Genomic DNA, 12,573 nt, shown 5'->3' with positions numbered 1-12,573 from the left:
GCATGCAGGTGGTGGGAAGATCAGGATCCAGATCTGCCTGGCCATGTGCACTGCATACAGCAGGTTGGGTGGTGGAGATACACCGGGCCACCAACACCACAGAGCTGTCCTGCAGTGAGAAAGGACTATGTGCAGCATCCCAACCCCTGCTCGTGCCCCGAACAGATCCACAGGCAGGAGGAGTTCCTGCAGAGTGGCTGTGAGGGGCATTGTCAGCCTGTCCTCTGCTCTGAAACCTTACAGCTTAAACAGAGATGGACACTTGGGAGGACGCTTGAGTTGCAGCTGCTGGAAGAGAGCGCCTGCTGCAGCAACCTCCAAAGAAAGCTCCAGGGATCCTGAACGTGTCCCATCAGCAAGAGCCAGCTCATATCTTGCTGGAGGAGGGTGCTTCCTCCTAAGGCTTTCTGGTTCAGGTGGAAGCTGGATAGCCAACAACACGAGCGGGACAGGTTTGAAAACACACGGGGAGAGGCTTCCTTCCGTCCTCCTGTGAGGCTGAGGAGGCAGGGGACCCCGCTGTCGGGGCCGTGCCGCTGAGGGTGTTTGAGGCACAGGGCACAGAACCCACGTCCTTGACCTGCCCTCCACTCCGGCGCTCAGCGAGGCCTCGCTGCCTCTGGTGTCGGAGGGGCCATGGGAAGGCGGTGCCTGTGAGGACATGTCGCCTCACGCCTGGCAGCCGAGCGGGGGTCAGAGCGGCCGGCGGAGGGCTGAAGAAGGGGGCGCCTCAGGGCACCCCTTCCAAAGCCGGCTGCTCCCCGTGGCAAGCCGCGCCTGAGTGACTCTGCCATCGTTCTGTGAGCGCGGGAACGCTCTGCTTTCAGCGTTTAAACCGAGGGAAGCGCCGCGCAGGTGCCGCGGGGGCTGAGGGGCGCCGGGCGAGGCGGGAACGCCGCCACCTCCCCTCCAGCGCGGCCGTTGCGCTGGGGCGCGATCGCCCCCTGGCGGCGGCCCCCCTGCGGGAGGCACGGGCGGGCCGGGGCGGCTGCGCGAAACTTTGCTCCGGCGCGGAGCCCGGCCCTCGCGGTGCAGTGTGCGCCGGGTCCCGGAGCGGGGGTGCTGCGGCGCCAGATAAAGCACAAACGAGACAAAACCCCGTCCTTTTTAACTTTTTATTTCGTGGGTATTACTTCCCCCTCCTGCCTCCTCCCGTACAGCGGAAAGGGAGCTTCTCCGGTCTGCACAACCAAAGCATGGCGGAGGCTGGCGATGAGAACCGTCCTCCCCGCAGCATCCAGCGCCTCTGACAAGCGCGGAGCCAGAGGGGGTGGGGGTGGGAAAGGGCGGGAGGGGGGAGACTATGGGAGGGAGGGAGGGGGTGGCCAGTCCTTCCCCCTGCACTTGTCAGATGCAGATGGGACTGGCAAAGTTTGTTTGAATAAAAAAAAAAAAGCCAAAAAAAAAGAAAAAAAAAAAGAAAAAAAAAAAGGGGAAGAGCAGGAGGAGGGGGAGGGAAAAAAAAAAAAAAAAAGATCCTAGAAATCCAAAAAGGCTCATCTGGGAAGGAGAGAGAGGAGAGCGAGAGGAAGCGGGATGCAACTCAACCTGACGCTGATCTGCTTCGTCTTCGGGGGGTTCCTGCCCGACGCCGCGGCCCGGCGGGAGCAGATGGACACGGGGCAGTGCGACCTGCCCCGCTCGGTGAGCCGGGCCGGAGCCGCGCCCGCTCGGGGATGCGCGGCTGGCCGCGGCGCTGCGCGGGACTGCGCCGCGGTGCGCGGGGAAGGGTGGGGGGGGCAAACGGGACGAGGCGCGGGACGGGCCCCCAGCCCCAGCTCCGTGCGTGGCCCCGCAGGTGTGGCGCTGCCCCGCGTGTCCCCCGGCTCGGAGTGTGTGTGGGGGGGAGACCTGCGGTGGGAGCGGGACCGCGCCGGGGGGATGCGGGTGGGCGCCCGTGGGGAGAGCGGGGTCACGGCGGGACGCGGCCCCTCGGGGCTTTGCTCGCTCCGTGCCAAGACGGGGCTCGTGCAGGGAGATGGGGTGGGGGGGAGAGGGACCCCCGCGGCCCGGGGGCAGCGTGACCACCGTGGGCCGCTGAGCAGCCCCTCTGTCCTCCCCACAGCAAGGAGAGCTCAACTCCTTCCTCTGGACCATCCGCCGTGACCCCCCCGCCTATCTCTTCGGCACCATTCACGTGCCCTACACGCGCGTGTGGGACTTCATCCCTGACAACTCCAAGGCCGCTTTCCACGCCAGCTCCAGCGTCTACTTTGAGCTGGACCTCACCGACCCCTACACCATCTCGGGGCTGGCCAGCTGCCAGATGCTGCCCCACGGGGAGAACCTGCAGGACGTGCTGCCCCGGGAGCTGTACCGCCGCCTCAAACGCCACCTGGACTACATCAAGCTGATGCTGCCCCACTGGATGACCCCGGACCAGCGGGGCAAAGGGCTCTATGCTGACTACCTCTTCAACGCCATCGCCGGCAACTGGGAGCGCAAGAGGCCTGTCTGGGTGATGCTCATGGTGAACTCCTTGACGGAGACGGACATCCGCTCCCGAGGGGTACCGGTGCTCGATCTCTACCTTGCCCAGGAGGCCGAGAGGATGAAGAAGACAACGGGAGCGGTGGAGAGGGTGGAGGAGCAGTGTCACCCGCTGAATGGGCTCAACTTCTCCCAGGTAAGGAGGCTCCTGGGCCTCATGGCTTATTACAGGAGTTGGGGGTCATTCCCCTTGTGTTTCGGTTGGTTTATGGGAGTGAACCCCAACACTTTTGCAGTGGGGTGCATTGCTCGTGGGCCTCAGCAGTCTTTGCATCGGGCTGCCCATTCCCTGTTGCGCCGATCCATGCTGCCTGTGAAAAACCCTGTGATGTGTCAGTGCTGAGTGTTCATCATTTGTATTATTTATTTGGGAAGCAAATGGCCAGGGTATGAATGTGTGTCTATTGGCTTGCCACTTGTGAGGGAAACTCCCATGTTGCCCGTCCTGACCTGGAGCTGGGCAAAAAGTGCTTTTTCTTGTTTGTTTGTTTGTTTTCAAGTGAAGCAGCTCTGTGGTACTTGCCAGGAAGAGGATGAAGCATGAACAATGAAAGAAGAAATTTCAACATTGTTCAAATAGATTTAAGTATGTGCAAACTGTCGGTTGTCTCTTTAGTAGTCACCTCAGGTCAAAACAAACTGACTCATGTTGCCCTCATGTCCTGAGCTAAATTAAGTGTGCAGTCTGCATGGGTTTTCTTTTTCATTTTAGAACAGGTAAAGTTCAGCAGAAAGGACAGGATGTAGATTAAGAAACTAACGTTATTGGTGTAACTGGACTCCAGAATTCTTTCAGCGGAGTTAGCTTTAAACAACCAAATACTAAGCCATGCGATCTATTTCATTTCAGTGGATTAATCAGGAACACAGTCACAGCTATTGACTTTGCTTTGTGAAACTGTTTATATGAAATCAGATTTACTAGAAATTCAGGAAATGAATGTGTGTGGAAGAAAACAAATAATCCAGGGAAATTTAAGATGGTGTCAGTTACTGCTATGATATTTCGTTTTTAACCTGCTTTTCGTCATTAGTTTTGGATCAGCCTATTTCCAGCTGTATCTTACTGTTCCAGTTTGAGCACAAAAATTCTTGGTGATGTGGGAATAGGGATTAAAGTGCAGATCTTTGGTGTGATTAAAACATCCTTGGAGTGCCTGCACCCCCTTCTCCCCTGAAGTCTAGTGGGAACTCTTTTAAGGGGAAAAAAGTCTGGCTTTCACTAACGTTTGGTTCATCCGATATTTCGACTAACTCTGCATACAGCCTTCAGAGGAGAAGATTGGTTGCATATGCTTTTGGAGGGATTTTCTTGTTTATCAACACAAATAATTAAAAGAAAGCCCCTCAGGACCTTTGCATTAATTAACACACAAGCAAAACAAGGAATTCGTTTTCCCCTGTTCTGTTTGAAAGGTTTAAGTGCCTGTCCTCTCTGTTGAGCCCCTTCTTTAAGGTAAGGTAAAAATGATTACCCATACCAGACATCCAATAGCATTTGGTTGTATTAGGTCAAAAATGGCAGTCAGAATCAGGCACATGAAAGCACTTGGTTAAAAATGTACCACTTGGAAGCCTTTTAAATGTGAATCATATTACATTTTCTTATGAGAGGGGAAGAGTGTGAGTGACAGAGAAAGGCAAAGGGACAGGAAACAAAACTCACTGCTGCTCTTGCCCTAGTCTGGTTTTCTCTCATTTTCCAACTTTTAAACAAAGCTTTCCCTTTAGTTTTGCTACAGTAATAACCTAAAAAAGAACAGCAAAGGTATTACTGCTATTGGCAAGTAAAGGACAATCATTTATGCAGATCATTTTTGCTGATTAAAAAACATACGTTGCATTTTAATTATTTCAGAGAATTGACATTGCTGCTAAAATGGATGGGTGTTCAGGAAGATTTTTCCTAGATTGAAGCTTTTTCTGGGAATAAGGCCACCAGAACAACATGAGACAAAATTAAACAAAACAAACCAGATATTTTCTTGCTTCCTCTAGATTTCATGCATCCTGACACCTGGCTCCTTGTTTAACAATAGTAATTTGTAATGTTATCACACCGTCTGGCAGTCCCACTGCTTGGTGTATTACTGTGCTAATTTAGTGGAGTGGATTACTATTGCTAGGTTTCGCCTCCCAATTTCAGGTCTTGGAGCCTTCCTTAAGCAACACATAATTAAAACATGCTAAAATGGAAATCAGAAATGGAGCAGCTTTTGTCTTGCAGGGTGTTTGCACAGTTTGATGGGAACATCTGTGATAAATTACAGTCCCAAATCTGCTAAGGGCATCAGCAGTTTTTACCTGTTTTCAGCATTACTGTTACAGGAATAGCGCGCATAATTTCTGCATTCAGAATTCAGGTTTTAAAACTGTGCCTTGCTGAATCATGTCAATGCTTTTGTTTCCCACGTCCCCAAAGTCCAGTGTTTTTGCCCTAAGCAAAAAGAATTAAAAAAGCTTTTTTTCTTCCTTTTTTTTCACTCCTTCCCCTCAAAGGCAGCTTTGTGCTACTGCAAATATTTAATCTGACTACACCAAATCTGTTAATCTGATACCATGAGGAGGAGGAAATCTAGGAGTGGTCCCGGTGTGGTACTTGGTTTTGATCTGCTCTGAAAGAAAGCGGATACACTTGCATTTTTGACCAGGAACGATCTTTGAAACTGTTCTGTGCGTAGCTTTGAAATGTTGATTGTTTTAGCTGGATAAAAAGATTAAGGTGGCTCATATAATTAGCTGCTTCCTGGAGAGCCAGCTCTTGCAGGTAGAGCAGGGCGCATTGTTTTCTATTGTAAACCCACTAACTTTGTAGTTTGATGCTCTGCTCCCCCTGTAATCCCAGCTCAGTGTTTCAAGCTGCTCTCCCAAACTGGCATCACTCTGATTGCCCTGTTTTCTCGCTAACCAGCTGCTTTCCTGCATGGTTTGTGGAGGGAGCATCCTTATACCCCCTGGGACTCCAGCAGCTGCTGGTCACACACAGTCCAGGCCCTGAGTGTTGTATAGCTGGTGGCAAGGTGTCTGAATCACGGCAAAAGGCTGCGTTGGGAGCCTGGGGACGGGGGAATTCAGATCAGGTTTGGGTCCGGTTGAAATTTCACCACTTCGTGGTGTACAGAGTTTCAGGGTTTCACTGAGGTGGGACAGAAAGAGCTGAGAGGCATGCAGAGAGGAGGAAGCAGACAGCTCCGCTGCCTGACAGTGCAGATGTTTGTGAACGGAGTGGCCAGGAAAGTGCAAGATGAAGAGGGCCAGAACTGAGAAATGCTGGTGAGGGGCAGGTGGCATTCAAGGCTTCGCTCAGTGGGGTATTGGCAGAGGCATTACAGCCAGCACCATGACAAGCAGTGAGGACTTGTCCATGTGTCCTCTGAGGGCCTGCTTGGGAGAGGGTTAAATTTTCCCTTCTCTTTGGGACCCTTGGGTCTGTGGTGGAAGGCTCTCCCCACACAGACATATACAGTCATTAGAGCATGAAGGATGTTGATGGTGACTCCTACTGATGCTCAGGTCTGTCTGTGTCTGCCCTGATGGCCCAGGGCTGTGGTGGGACCCCCACTCAGCCCCAGGTATCACTTTGTCACCATGTATGATCAGCAAGGGGAAGGCCTTACTCCTCTACCCAAAACCCTCTGCCCTAGGGAGGTGGATGGTGGCTCTCGGTTGTGCTTGTTCCTCTTTCTCAGCAGGATCCTCACACTGACACAGTGTTGATACCCCTTTCTCCAAGTTAGAAATAAAATCCCTCTCCTAGCCCATCCAAGCTGGTTCTCTTCAGGGGGAATCTGCATCCAGCTCATGCCAGATGCCCTGAATCCCAAGGTTTGTGAGTGGAATTTTGTGTCAGGGCCGATTTCATCTGGTCCCCTTGGTGGGGAAGCCATCAGGCTGGAGGGGAGCCTTCGACATCCTCTTTCCTCTCCCTTCGCTGGCCAGGGCTTGCGAAGCCCTGACTCCAGTCTTCTCCGTCCTGTATCATTTCCAACTGCAGGGGGAGATGTTAAATATCAAACCGGTGTTGATTGGATCAGAGAACAGCCTCAAAGAAAGAAACCTTAGACCGTGCCAGATTAAACTTCACACTTCACCATTCTTCCCCTTTCATTTCTCTGCCGCCTCATTCTCTGCACAAATAAACCCCGTCTCTGTGCTTTCTACCAATGAGACAGCATTCAAGGGACAGGAATGACTTTGTTAACAAAATCAGTCTTCATTTCCCAGGTCCTGCTGTTCCATCAAACCCTGGGACATGGCAGCTTTGATTACTCTAGTGATAGGATTAGAGGGGGAACAAGTGCTGGTTAATAAAAGGCCGATGGGTGGTCCATCATGTTTGGTCGCTGACAGATCTGCAGTCTTGAAGCTGGACCTTCAGTGGCAAAGCAGCATGATACAGTAATACATAGACAGGGCCACGGCCTAGACTTGCTATTCCATCTCCTCTGTCCCCTTGGAAAACTAAATATATGTGTGATCACAAAGATGGGGTTCTCAGAGCTGAGCAGGGGCCAATGTAACTGACATCAAGGGAAATTTAACTGATTGTACTAATGAAAGATCCAGGCTCAAAGTTTTCTGAACCAGACTAAAGGGCTCACTTTCAGAGCTAGTTGGCTTTTGACAGTCTCTGTAGTTTATTCAGGGGAATATTGTGTTTTTTTTTCATGTATTACTTTTTTATCTTTTTAAAGAAAAGTGTTTTTTTTTTTTGCCTAATAGAAGTAGCACCTTTTGCTTTCAGAGCAAATTCAGGCTTCAGGAAAATGCCAAGAATCATCAAAAATAGCTTGCTGTCATCTGTTTTGATTGCTGAATATTGTTGAAAGTAATGTTAAGAGGTTTGATTATCCACAGTTGCAGCACACATAGTTTTCAGCTTGCTGGCTTTAATTCAACTATCACCCCCTTCACCCCCCCCACACCTCAGGGTGAAAAAATTCCCCTAGTAAAATAAAACCTGAGGTAGAAATTCATACAGCAGAAATAGAAATCTTTCCATGTAACTCCCTTTGAATACTCGTGGAGCTGCTTTATGTCTTTACCAGGGGAACTGCTGAGGGTGAAACTATGCAGGTATTAAAACTACAGTAGTCACAGTAACACCTGAAAGGATCAGCAGCTGACGCCTTATAGCTGTAGCTAACTGTACGTGTTGCTCTTCACAGCCAGTTACTGTGTGCTTCTTCACCACAGCCCCCTTGAAAGGCCCACGTTTGATGCCTGTTAAGAAGAGGGCCAGTCAGTTACTGATGGCTCAAGGGGCAGCTGGCAATTCATCTATTGTATTTATTGTGTATATAACTGCAGGAAGCATTTGTAGAACAGGCTAGATGTGAGCCCTTCCTTTCTCTCTGATCCTTCACACCTCCCTTGGTTAGATCCAAGCCCAAGGCAGGTGTAACCTGCCTCCCATGAATGGACCTGAAGAGGATTCTGTTGGTTGATCTGTTTGCAAAATTTAGGGAGGAATTGCATCTTTATAAGGTGGACTTTGAAAGGAGAAGAAACCAGGAAAACAGTGTGAGCTCCTACTGTATTTGAGGCAGGTGAAGGTTATCAGTGTGTACAATAGCAGGATTGTGCCATTATTTCTGTGTGTGTGGTGAGGGATGAGGTCAGAGTGTCAATCTCTTTGGCTCCACAATGCCTGGTCCCAGCAGTAGGGAGCCCTGGTACCACTGCAGCATGAGAGGCGTGGGGAGCATCCAGGAATGTGCTTTGCTCTCTGTAGAGATGCAGCTCTTGAGCAATGCTTTGGGGAAGCGGATAAGAAGAGGGACAGATGACCCAAATCTATCAATTCTTAGGCAGTAATGCTGCTTTCAGATCACTGTGGGATATCCCCTGGAGCATTTTGCCACCTCTGAGCTGCTCACCCAGTAAGTGCAAAATGCTCCCCTCTCCAGTACATGATCTTTCCAGTGATGAATTTCTCTCTGTTTGTTGTCCACTGTCAGTTTCTGATGCTGTTGCAACAGCAGTCAGGATCCTGCCCCGGGCCCAGAGTGCTTTGCTTATAAACAGAATGAACCATTGACCTTAAAAACCTCAACTTCAAGTATAGTGCAACCTACAGTCCTCAGGAAGTCTTTAACAGCCTCCCCTCAGTTCCCTAGTGAGTAGCAATCCACATTATAAAGCCAGCCCACATCATTCAGGTTAGTCAGAGGTTCCTGTATTGGAAAGGCCAGAAATGCTCTTAAGCCAGGGCACTCACTGCCCTTGCACTCCTGTGGAGATAGAGATCTGTGGCAGGACTCCTGGAAAAGCATATTTGGGAACTTCAGAGGGACGTACTGTAAAATAACAGGTTTCTCCTGTGCTATTCTTGACACTGCGAACCCTTATTAGTCTCTTCACTGTCATTAGGAGTTGATGAGACAGGTAAAAGGCAGAAGAAATCACAGAATTACTGCTTGAGCCATGTGAAATTGGTGTGATTTCCTTGATCTTCTGGTGCTGTTAGAGGGGTTCCCTGCATGCTTGGGTGAGGGACTGGAAAATGACTTCCCCAGAGCACAGTGTTTAGGATAGCACAGAAATGGAGATTTTTCAGCAACAACCAGCGTTTGGGGAACTTCATTGTTTTAACTTCAAAGAGTCAGCATTTGAAGAGCCCTGTTTTTCAGAGAAACACATCTGCCTGATATCCACACACTTTCCCAAATCCTTCTTTCAAGCTCACAAGCAATTCAGATCCTAGATGCTACTAGGCTTAAAATCTGCAGAAAGCACCATGGGTGGATCACAAAACTTAAGTATCTTTCTGAACCTCTCAAATTGTTTGTAGGTTGCAGTAAAAGACATTTTTCTGAGCATTGCAACAATTTGTGAACCTAATACTCTTTCTGTAACCCATAAAGCATTACAGTTTCCAGCTCGCTTGAGACAGCAGAAATTCAACTGGTGCCTGCAGAGCTTAAAACTGCAGATATCAGTATGTGTACTTAATATCTTGGTCCTTGGACTGGAATTGGAGCAGGGCTATACTCTCTGCAGAGTGGGAACAGACATGAAACTAAACAGCATGGCTGGTTGTATCTGTCACAACAGCTAGTAATCGTAGAATCATAGAACAACCAGGTTGGAAAAGACCTTTAAGCTCATCCAGTCCAACCGTTCCCCAGCACTGCCAAGACCACCACTAATCCATGGCACTGAGGGCCTCCTCTACATGGTATGTGAATACTTGCAGGGATAGTGCCTCCAGCACTGCCCTGGGCAGCCTGTTCCAATGCCTGAGCACCCTTTGGGAAAGGAATTGTTCCTCATCTCCATCTAAACCTCCCCTGGTGCAGCTTGAGGCTGTTTCCTTTTGTCCGGTCCCTTGTTCCTTGGGAGCAGAGCCCAGCCCCCTCCTGGCTCCATCCTCCTGTCAGGCAGTTGTAGGGAGCGATGAGGTCCCCCCTGAGCCTTCTCTTCTCCACACTGAATCCCCCAGGTCTCTCAGCCATTCCTCATCACACTTGTGCTCCAGACCCAGCACCAGCTCCATTGCCCTTCTGTGGCCCCACTCCAGCGCCTCAATCTCTCTCTTGTAATGAGGGGCCCAGAGCTGTAATGATGGTGCCTTATTCATCTCCATAGGTTTGCTTTTTCTGGTGTTCTAGAGAACAGCATAGCTGCCTTGTGTTACTGTTTATTGTATCTAGTCATTTAAATGCACGGAGAATTCAAATGACATGGTTAATACCTGTGTCAGAAGCTTAAGCAGGAATTAGCACAGGTGACTGCTGCTTTTATCACTAGTTATTTCGATAGCAGCCCATACCATTTGGGTTTCCAATTTTTAGAGCTTCTGCTGCAAGTCATTTCAGGTCTTCTAGCACAATATAAATGAAAGTTGCTAAAAACTGTAAATGAAAACCATGTGTTCAGCATTTTGGGATGGATGTTGTATGACTTGAGGAGGCTCATTAGCAAAAGTATTTTTAGTTTGAATGAGATCAAAGGCCCTAGGTTTTCCATTCTGAGGGTCATTTAACAGAGGCTTAGACACCCCATTTCTCATCGTACATAGACTCCCATAGGTCAGTTATGCCTGAAGAAATCATCATCCCTGAGATACTGTAATTAGATTTATTATCAGTAGACCACTGCTGATCACCTCATCCAGGCACTGCAACAATACTGAGGGTTGAAGTCTTGCAGATGTCAAAAGGGAGCTTTATTACTGACTTCCTCAAAATCCCATGGCATGGGATTGCAGCCCATGCCAGTGGGTAGTGATGTTAGATGTGAAAGACCATCATTACGAATCAAAACCTGTGTGTTGTACTCATTCCAGAGTGTTCCTTGAAGCCAGGGATAACACTGAACCATTCCCAGAAACTCCTATTGGCACATAGAGAAAAGACTGTAAAAAAGAAAGTGTTTTGATTTCTTCTTTTCCTAGGCTCAGTTAATGTGAACGTTACAAAACCTCTCAAATGAATTCCAGCGCAGAGGTTCATGCTTGGGTATCCCTGCAAAATCACAGCGTTCTTTGAGATGGGCATGGAGGAAAGCAAGCAATTCATTTATAGCCAACATGGTAGCTGTAACAACACAACTAAAGGGATAACACTTAATGCTTTATGTTTTCCTCAAATTGCAGCAAACTTGCTTCTTTTAACTCTTGTATTGAGGCACCTGTTGGGAGATATCCCCAGTACATAAAACAGAGAAGAAGCTGCCTTCACAGAGCAAAGCAATACTCATCAGGCTCCCTTCGTGAGCCAAGGAACGAGAAAAAGGATAAAAATCTAGAAGTTATTTTGAAACCTCTTTCCATTTTAATAAAAGTCAATTTATGAGGAACACAGGGAAAATATTTCTTTAAAGTAGGTGATTCTATGTCTTGAAAGTATCCCCTCAGTGTTTTAGAGACTGTATTAAATCCAAGGTCTCCATTAGGCTCCCTCACTTTTGTTAACAATCACAATGAAGACTGATTATTCTCTGTACACTTTCTGCCACTGCACAAATTTTGCTTTCCTTTGATTTCTTGCAGCCTTTTCCTATTACAGGTGACAGCCTAATAGTGATGGGGAATATTTATTTTAATGTGAGACAAAATGCTCGCAGTCTAGGAGTTTGCAGTCAGCAGAAGGGGAGAGTGATTTGAGAAACATGCCCAACTTTGTGAAGGTCTTTGTATTTCTGGCATGTGATTGGTTTGCAATTTCAGAAATGATCATCGAGATTAATGTTATTCCAGCAGTGAACTGTGATGGTGCATGTCCCAGAGTGTCCCATTGTTTCTAAGGCACTGGAAAAATCATCATATCATCATAATGCTATTAAATACAAAAGAGCTAAGCCTTACACTGTGTGAAGAACTCATCCTGACATACTAGGAGCTAAGGATGCTAACTTGTAGTTTCCTTTCAAGCTAAGGTAATTCTTTAGTTTGGGGATATCACAGGAGCAAGAGAGGCACAAGTATGTTAAACAGCCTCCAAATGACTGGTTTTATAAGAGTTAATTATACAGAAAGCCCTTCTTTTCCATGATGACTCTTTTTCCTGATTAGTATGGGAAAAAAACCTCATGATTTCCTTGCTGAAGAAAGAAGATAACTCACTGAGACATAGACTCAAAGTCAAGTTTCTAGTAGCAAGATACTGCTGAAACAATTCTAGTATGGGCTGACCTTCAGACAGCTGGGATGCCCTGTTGGTAGACAGTTACAAGCAAACTGAAGCTCAGTTCCTTCAGCCTGTCTCTTTTCCATTTGCAGAAACCAGGTTATACCATCTTGAAATAATCCAGGTGTCTTGGTGGTGAGATGAAGTTCAGTGGGTCAAGGCAGCAGGCATTCGTAGGCATGAAACACTATTGGACTTTATGGATTGGCTTGTCCACTGTATGCAGACTTGCACTGAGTAGCTTTCTACCCAGCTAATTGTGTGAGGCCAGGGAGGGTTTTCTTTATTAACCCAAGTGGCTTGGCTGTGAAATGAGACATACTGTACACTATATAATTCAAGCTCACTTTCAAAGGCATTTTTGTTGAAGCTGGGTATCCAGAGAGACCTGAACCTTTAACATGTAGTCATCTGAAACACGCTCTAGAAACTTCGTAATTTAAGGTCTGCA

General features: G+C 48.2%; 1 protein-coding gene across 3 annotated transcripts in view; it reads left to right on the top strand.

Moving 5' to 3' along the window:
• The first annotated feature begins 1,316 nt into the window (after positions 1 to 1,316).
• Positions 1,317 to 12,573, top strand: part of TRABD2B (TraB domain containing 2B) — a 290,727-nt gene continuing 279,470 nt past the window's right edge. Inside the window, exons 1-2 of one of the 3 annotated variants that reach the window (XM_062623047.1) lie at positions 1,317 to 1,644; positions 2,066 to 2,626. In XM_062623047.1, the coding sequence (XP_062479031.1) occupies positions 1,537 to 1,644; positions 2,066 to 2,626 (669 nt within the window). In that variant the 5' untranslated portion in view covers positions 1,317 to 1,536. The remainder of the gene's footprint in view (positions 1,645 to 2,065; positions 2,627 to 12,573) is intronic. The other 2 variants (XM_062623048.1, XM_062623046.1) reach the window with 2 other exon arrangements.

This window comes from Pezoporus occidentalis, unplaced genomic scaffold (genome assembly GCF_034315485.1).
Source record: "Pezoporus occidentalis ecotype Australia unplaced genomic scaffold, CSIRO_AGI_Poc_V1 ctg25, whole genome shotgun sequence".
Classification (NCBI taxonomy): domain Eukaryota; kingdom Metazoa; phylum Chordata; class Aves; order Psittaciformes; family Psittacidae; genus Pezoporus; species Pezoporus occidentalis.
The sequence above is the reverse complement of the archived record's forward strand: the minus strand, read 5'-3'. Positions and strand labels throughout refer to the sequence as shown.